Source organism: Coffea eugenioides, chromosome 1 (assembly GCF_003713205.1).
Source record: "Coffea eugenioides isolate CCC68of chromosome 1, Ceug_1.0, whole genome shotgun sequence".
NCBI classification, from domain to species: Eukaryota; Viridiplantae; Streptophyta; class Magnoliopsida; order Gentianales; family Rubiaceae; genus Coffea; species Coffea eugenioides.
The window spans coordinates 4,390,632-4,399,483 of NC_040035.1; the positions used below are offsets into that span (position 1 = coordinate 4,390,632).

At 34.9% G+C, this 8,852-nt stretch overlaps 1 protein-coding gene across 1 annotated transcript; it reads right to left on the reverse strand.

Moving 5' to 3' along the window:
* Window positions 1–409: 409 nt before the first annotated feature.
* Window positions 410–5,545, reverse strand: LOC113764029 (F-box/kelch-repeat protein At1g55270). Its single transcript, XM_027308068.1, has 2 exons — window positions 4,864–5,545; window positions 410–2,246 (listed from the first exon to the last, which is right to left on the reverse strand). Exons 1-2 carry the CDS (start codon window positions 4,924–4,926, stop codon window positions 996–998), a joined length of 1,314 nt encoding a protein of 437 aa, XP_027163869.1. The 5' UTR covers window positions 4,927–5,545; the 3' UTR covers window positions 410–995.
* Between the last annotated feature and the right edge of the window lie 3,307 nt (window positions 5,546–8,852).

The window sequence follows — 8,852 nt, forward strand, 5'->3', positions numbered from 1 at the left end:
CATGCACGAAGGCTCGTATCTACTGATGTGTGGATTCCAGGATCATGCACTTCAGAACTGTGACCAAACACTCTTTTATCTCCAAAAGGCATTTGCACCAAAAGGAAGATTTGAGTAACTAGTTTTTTTGGGATTTTTTTGGTTTTGCGGGTTTTTGGGGGGCCGCAGCCGGGGGGGGGGGGGGGGGGGGAAGGAGGAGATCCTGAGTTCAAATTCGTCATCTCCCTCCCTGTTTCTTGAATCCCACCAATGTGCCAAGAACAAGCTGTGTTCTGCATTGCTTACTTTGATCCAGTTTATTGCAACGCATCAGATCATAGAGGGAAATAAAACCATGATCTGCAGATTCTGTTGCCATTTCAACAGAGACGCGAAAATGAAAAAAATGAAAAGCTTTGAACAATAGAGGTGCAATGTAAACATCTTGTATCGTTGATAACCTACTGATAAGTAATACTTGATATTCACAGAGGATAAGGTCCATGAGCTACAGATACCCCAACAATGTACGAGAAGCTACAGATTCAAATAGCAAAGATGTGTACAAGTCGAAAAAGCTATCTGCTACTGATAATGAATGTAAATAAATGGTCTCAGAATTCTGTTCTAGACATCAGTGGCGAGTCATTATCTGTTTCTGAGTACATGCTTACCAACTGATTTCCCAGAATTCAAATTCATGGGCTTACTTCAAAAAGAAATCTTCTTCAAGAGCTTTTTGGGGTCTTCAAGACAAAGATATATCCAATGTAAGACATCTTCTGGATGTAAGCGCCATCCAGCTTTGCTGCAGATATCAGATTCATCTTCAAGAAAAATGTATAAACATAACAAAGTCTGCAAAACTAAATTTTCAAGAATTTGATTTGAGAAGGCCAAGAAAGGAAGTTCCATATGATGAACTGCATCAACTTTCTGGAAACCAAAACTCAGATGATGCGTAAAGAAGATGAAACAAAACTCTGTTGAAAGCATAAGCATCTGAATTCCTGTGTTCATGCTTGCAGCACTTGGCAGTGCACAATATGGCTTTTCAACCCAGTCCGTCCAGCAATACTTGACCACAAATTTGTGAATATGTTTCTTATATGACCCTTACCAGCAATATTTTCCCAAAGATGAGGATTGTTCTCCACTTGTTTATCCGGACTTGAGACATCAACCATACTAATGCTCATGTTGTTTCTAATAATGCAGAGTTTACCATTTACGGGCACAAGAGCGGCAGCCTCCAAGGCCCGAGAGCTACCCAGGTGCAACTTGCTGTCCATAAATCTAATCCAAGAATTTGTAGATTCATCATATACCCTAAGCTTGCACCCATCACGACAATCGAGAGCATAAAGCTTGCCATTCATAGAGACGCTTGGGTTACGCCAACCAGCAACCATTCCATCATCTGCCGGCATCCATTTATTAGATTCTGGGATGTAGGCCTCACTTAGAACCTCCCGGTGGGAACCCAGTCCTTTCAAGAACCACTTTCCATCATAAACCACACCAATAAAGGGAACCATCGCTGTGCTCATGTCAGCAACAAAGCTCCACCTGTTCTTGTTAGGGTCATAAACTTCAGCTGAACGAAGAGTTCTTTGGATTCCTTCACATTCACCACCAGCAACATAAAGACAATTGTTAATAACACAAGAGCCAAAAAAATGACGTTTACGAAGCATATCTGGTGCCCTGTGCCATTTATTTGTCCGAGCACTGTAAAAGATTACCCGTCTCATAGACCCCTTAAGTTGATCTTTCCCTCCAAACAAGTAAAGGTGGCACCCACTAAGAACAGCACAGCCAAATCCGAGGGCTTCACTGTATTCTACTGGAACAGGAGGAAGTGGCTGCCAGAGTTGATAAGTTGGATCAAATGCATGCCATGATATCCGTCCATCACGGTCCCTTTTTATGACATAGACCCATTCTTCTGCCATTCCAAGGCTTTTCCTGAGAGAGTAAAAGTAGTTTCCAGCAAGAAGTCTATACCATCTTTTGCAAACTAGACGGAGCTTGTTATGTTCAACACGAGGGACGCGAATTAGACAAGCAATGGCAAGATCATCCGGAAGTCCAGGAATAAGGGGTGGCTGCACACGTGTCCTCTCCCTACGGTAATTTTTACTCTTGTGTGCACGTGGATTGATATCAGGCTGAATACAAAGTTTAGAACCTGGGACAAATTTTCTTGCACCAGCAACTGTTTTCAAGCCTGCATCAACCTTGCAATAGCATGACACAGAATCAACCTGCAAAATCTCCTGAGTAAGTGCAGGCTTTATTATCATGTTTGTTGGAATGGAAAACATATAAAAGAAGGAACATAAAAGGAATCAAAGAAACAATAAGAAATATTGACGATTCACTGCGCCATAAGGAAACGAGAAGCAGAATTGAGGAGAGAGCTGAGATTGCAAGACAATTACAACTGCATATCCTATTCCTATAGTACACCAAGAGCAAGCAAACTAAAAGATGAAGTTACAATAAGAATGCCATTTGCACAGGTATCAAACCTGTCCCTGATATAAGTATCCCAGACCATATGTTAATCGAGGATAAGTAGAGTTTGAAAATTGGTAAAGTTTGACAATTAGACTGCTCATCTCCTGTATCATCCATAACCGCATACATCTTTTGTTAATTCATACCGGAGAACAAACCAAACCTTGTATTTTCTGCTTCCTTTGAGATGGGCTTTGACAGGAAACAGGACAAGAGAGGGACTAAATACCTATAAGCATGCAGTTCTGCATGATCAAATTAAAGAAAAAGTTTCTAATTCAACAGGCTCATTGAATCTGTGGAACGTTGAGGCTCCAAGTGGGGCCATAGATCTTTCAACTAATTAACCTTCAGCTCTATATATCTTCCCTATAAAAAAGAGAATCTTGCTTAATCATTTACCAATTCTTATTTGATGAACATCTAGAATCAAGTCCAATGAAACTCTCTCTCCCAAATGCATATCTGCAAAGCTTCCACTTTCGAGCCCAATGGCCTAAAACGACAACCAGGAATCTCAAGTGCAAAGCCATAATAAGGTAGCATACTCTCAGATCTCAAATAGCAGTCTCCAAAGTACCAACAGAAAAACCAAAGGAACAGTAACAAGGAAAAATATCTTTCAACCTGAAATAGGAATTGTAAGACAAAAAGCCACAAAACCACTGAGTAGTCACTTCCAACAATAAAAGGCGTTCTTTATATGCTAACTGCATGAAAGATAAGCAAAACAAAGATAAAATCATGCTTAGCATTCCACTCATCAAGCAAAAAAAGTTCACCTCTGTTCTTAAGTAGAAGTTTGTCACAAGTGCGTCCTAATTTTTGCTTTGTCCACCCAAAAAACCGAAAAGAACTTATATAACAAATTTCAACTTAAGGTTTCACCACGCCCATAATCTCTAATTTCACTTGCTTTAGGATTATAATAAGATTTTTGCCAAAAACAGGCTACAGACAGATCTGAGATGGTAAAACGACAAGTACGTTGCTAGTGTATGAGCTGAAAAATATAATAGACTAGAACGATTCCTTATATTGTACGACCTCATAACTTCTTAAGGTTTACTCTGGAGATTGTTATGGGAATTTTGGGAACTATGAGAGAAACTTAAATCTCGACTCACATTTGGTTTAGAAAGAAATGGTCAATAATGGAACTAAACCAAATCACACTATGTTTCGTGAACAAATCAGTGTCAAAACTACATGCCTGTTACCACACACACAGCCAAAGCTCTTTACTTGTGAACAAGAACAAGACACATTCAAGGTGTAGGGCTTGCATCTTACAGAGCAAACACATAAAAAGCACATAGATGTAAACGGCAAAACATGAGAAATGGTGAAGAAAGGAATAATAAAAAACAACGACTTGTACAAAGTAAAGATCAATTTAGAAATATATGTCACAGCTGAAGTACAAGAAATCGGAACTTTTCAAACATTATACAACGTACAACAACAAAGATTGATAATAAAAATGAAAAGAAAAAGAAAAAGAAAAAAGACACAAGCGAGTCAAAGTGGAAGAAACTCTAGATAGAAAGAAGCATAAACTTCAAATTAATAGGGGCTATGCACAAGATGAATAATTAAGCCCATAGGAAGCAGAAATTAGACAACATGAGGGAGACGATATAGGACATCAGAACCAGAGCAGTTCCACGTTCTCAACCAAGTTTCACACCAAATCCAACTAAACAGAAATTTCACTGGAAATAGAAACAAATGGCAAAAGAAAACTTTTCACTGTTTTGCTAATATAGACCCCAAGAGGGCACATACAGATGGCAAATGAATGATTCTTTTCCTATTTTGGTAATATAGACCCAAGAGGACACATACAGATGGCAAACGAATGATTCTTTTGCTGAACTATTACATTGACAAGAAAAGGGATACAGATATGTAAATTCACACACTCCCAGGCTAAAACAATCAAATACAATAAACAGAAACAACGATTAGCTGCAAAATATGCACATTGCAACACTAAGTTTATACGAATGCAGATGCAAGGACACTATAATTCGACTTCAAACCTTAGTTATGTCAGTAAGGTGAAAAATCAACTACTATCAACAGCTCCTCAAAAGAAATTTACAAAAAATTCCAAGGAAATTTTAGGAAAACTTTATTCACTTTCCAAATTCAGCAAGAATAAGCAAAAGGGTGTCATCAAATATGTGAATTAAATGGAAAGGAAACCAAAATTCAAAAAAAAACAAAATCTCCCTTCAACCACAGAATTTTTCCCAAGATTGAATCTTTACAAATTATTTTCATCTGGTTTCTCAAAAAATGCATCAATCAACAAAAATTTCAACCAAAAAAGGGTCAAAATTCAGGTAAACTCACCAGCGGAGCTTGAACTCGAAAGCCCCTGGTTGCATTTGGGGACCTTTCAACTGTTTGGTCCATTCCTGAATTTACAGTAGTTTCATAAGCCAAAAACTTGAGCACAATCAAAATCAAGATTGAACCCTTTTCAGATGCTCCCAAGATCAACACCTCTCTGAGCTAAAAATCTTGAAATCTGATCCAAAGACAGTTAAAGACAAATAATAAAACAAAACCATATCAACAAAAATTCAAATAACAATAAACATTTTTTTTTTTTAAAAAAGACCAATTTCTCAGATTCCCAAAACCAAAGAAGACCTTTTTTGATGACCCTTTTTCTATCACTGCAAAATGCAAATAAAAAAATCCCAGAAAACAAAACACAAAAAAAAAAAAAACAGCAATGGTGCTTGGAAGTTAGGAGCAGCAGCAAAGAGAGGGCAGCATCAGCATCTCTCTCTCTTTATTTGTGTCATACCTACAAAACTAAACATTTTGTCTCTCTTAAAAACCAGACTTGTGACTAAACTGAAGATTACAGCTGGACCCATTGTCCTTAAGCTGTGATAAAAGCTTGGATTTTTTGCAGATTTTGATGATAATCAGTAATTAAATATACTGGTAATACAGTACTAATTAACAGGTAGTACAAGAATGGCTAGTATTCAAAGTCTTTCTTTTTGGGCAATCTGGCCTGGTGGAAGATTAAGATTGATTTCTTTTCTCTTTATTTATAATTGAAGTCTTTTTGGGTTTTTTGTTTAATTTTTTGTGGGACTTTTTGTTGGTTAAAGGACAAGAAAGGCTTACCAGAATCTTTTAATGCATGCATTAATTAAATGGGTCAAACTGTGTGGCTATGTGTGTGTGTGGCACTGTGTGAATATACGCTTGGTAAAACACTACTATTGAACTAAAGAAATGGTTTCTGTCACAATTAACAAAAGTATTTCTAGAAAGGAAATTTTGATTTGTTACTGCCAATAATGTTTTGACTTTGTGAAATTTGTGCTTGACTTAAAAGGTAAGAGGTGATTAATTTATGATTTGATTAGAGACAGATGAACTCTTTGAGTTGAAAATCTGATGGAACTTTGGTAGACATAGGAAAAGGTATTTCTTCTTTAAGATTGAACTATAGTAGAAATTGGAAAAGTTTTTTTTTTTTTTTGTTTGTTTGGATGAGAGTTGGATTTTTACCTTACCTTTTAAAAGTTTTTTAGACAGAAATAATTAAATTTAATGAGGAATTTATTTTATTAAAATGGAAAAATTTTGAAAGCACGCTTTGTCCTTTTTTTTTTGTGTATATTCATATTTTTATACGAACTCGATCTTTATATATGGCTTTGCTTTAGAAACTGAGATACGATAGGGGCAATTGCCCCTGTTAATTAAAATTCATATTGTTGCTCCCATAATTAGAGTATATTAATTTCATTATCCTTTAATGAGATATTTATTTAGGATTAATTTTCTGTACACTGACAGTGTATGCATTTTCACTATTAGATGCATGATATATAATTCAAATTTGAATTTGAAATTTAAATTTTGCATATGTGTCGTTTATCTAAGCATGATAGTGTATACACCGTCAGTGCATATAAGATTTACTCATTTATTTAATTTTATTCTTTATTTATCACTTTATCCTCACTAAGTTAACATATTAAAAAAAATATTTCACCTCTTGCAATTAAATCAAAACCAACCAATAAAAATTCAACGTTATCCCTATTCTTCTTCTCTTCTCAATATGTGATTTGCAAAATCCACTTAAAAAGTTTATATAATTTTTCTTTCAATGCACATGGAAACTTCCAAAAATTGATACCTTTGTCTTTGTTCCTCCTTTACAAATAGTCAAGATATACTACAAATTTGAAGGGAGAAGTGGCAAAACTTTCTATTAGAGATTTGAAAATTAGAAGTAATTTATCTGATACATTAGGTTTGCCCCCACTAAATTGTATTTTTAATTTTTTAGGTCCGTCCCATTTGTTGCCTTTCCCATTCTATTTAGATAAAAATAAAAAGAAAAAGAAAAGAAAGTAGCTGAACCAAAGACTCTGCTACTATAAAATATTCAAGGAACACTGTTGAATAACTTGTTGACATGGGAAAAGATAGTTGTCTGAGACTACAAGTTAGTATTAGTATAAGCGTGTCAATTTCTTCATGATATCATTTAATCAGTCTTCTACCATTTGACTAATTCTTGATAGAAAATTTTGCAGGTTTTTTTCCAAAAAAACAAAAATTTTGTTGAGCATTACATGAACTTCATTCTTTTGGTAGCAGGATGAATGTGATTATTTATTTTTTAAAAAACAATTTTTAGCAGGAGAAGGGTATGATGATTTGTTTAATGATGTTTTTAAAAAATGGAGTTAAGATGTAGATCTCAAGTTATTAATTTTGAATAGTATATCATTAATATTTGTCTGGTTAAATGATTTCTTTTTCTTCTTCTTCTTTTTTTATAAGAATTTTTTACTTTTAGGTTAACTGAAATTTACAACTTTTTTTTTAATTGAAAATTACAACTTGGGCACAGCCACAAGAACAAGAGAATGAATAGAAATGGTTAACAAATGCAAAATGTTATGCACCCTCAAAATGGAAAGCTAATTTGCTTTGACACACTAATGAGCAATCACTAAAGCAAAAATTGTTTTTCACGATTTCTCAATAATATATCATATAAATTTTCCAGAAAACAAACAAGTATTTTTCATGCATATGGATTATTAAGCAAATCTTACTGAACAAACTTTTCATGCATTTCTTATAGGTTAAAGGAAAATCTATGGAGTATCTACTATGTTCCTTCTTGCAGTAAATGTGACCTCTAGAGTCTTTAACCCTCAACTTCAAGGGGACCAGTTAGCATCTGCCCTGCCTAGAGGGACATTAAGAAGCATGACTGGTTGAATTAGTCTTCTTTTTCTTACTATAAAGAAGTAACATTCCACAAGCCAAATCCCATCAGAACAATAAATATACTTTTGGCTAAATAAATTTTCTAACTTGTTTAAATGGATTGAAAACCACCTAGTCTAGTTGGAGTATTTTGACAAGTTACTTATTTTTTTTAGACTGTTTTTTTCAGGGGAAGAGTGAGATTTAAGAAGCGATGCAGGAAAATGGAGATTTGAACCCAGAACCTTTAATTACTAGAGTTTTAACAGAAAGTAAAAATATTTGTAACCCTATAAGATAGGGTTGAATTGAAATCTAGTGTTCAACCAGATGCCTGTGCCTATGCAATATGCACAGCATTGAATTGAAGTCAAGAAAAGAAGAAAAAAACAAAACAATTATCCTAAACTAAAAATTTCAGACAAAAAGGAACAATCCCATATAGTGGATTTGTTTATGATGCAGGTTATTGACTTCTGCAACCTCATACGTAGGATGATTTCATTAATTTGTTGTGAGGTGAGTGTCATGAGTTGGTTTAACAATAATGTTGCATGCTTATCAACTTGAAGTGGACTAAACATTTGTTAAAGTTAATATTGTTTTGGCGTCATGGAAACAAAACAATAAAATGAGACAGCAACTAAAGCTAAACTGATTCCCTCCAAGTCTAAAACACCTCTCAATTCTCTGTACATATGGACACAAACCCTTAAGGCAACATATTTAATTCGACAGAGACTGGCCTCCATATTCCATGAATGCTCCCAACTGCAATCCATTCATCCACCAATAAAATGGATATTTCTACCAACATGATCAGGTTACCTTGGGTGAATTTGGCCCTCCACAAGCAATCACTTGCTTGCAATTGCTACTAATACTTTGTCTTCATTCACTTGTTTCTTCCTCTTCTAACTTATTTAATAAGTCACTGAGTTTGGTTATATTGCAGTGGATTAGTTGAAACTCAAACTGTATACTACTATTGATTAACTTTCTTATATTGTCAATGTGAAATTTTTTAGTTAAATTTTATATACAACTCTTGTGTATATGGTATGAATCTAAACTTCTTC

Excerpts from the sequence above, each read along its gene's own strand:
- LOC113764029 (XM_027308068.1), bottom strand. The coding sequence starts at position 4,926 with ATGGACCAAACAGTTGAAAGGTCCCCAAATGCAACCAGGGGCTTTCGA. Across the intron at positions 2,247-4,863 it reads TTCGAGTTCAAGCTCCGCTG|GTTGATTCTGTGTCATGCTA; the intron begins GTGAGTTTACCT and ends GAGATTTTGCAG.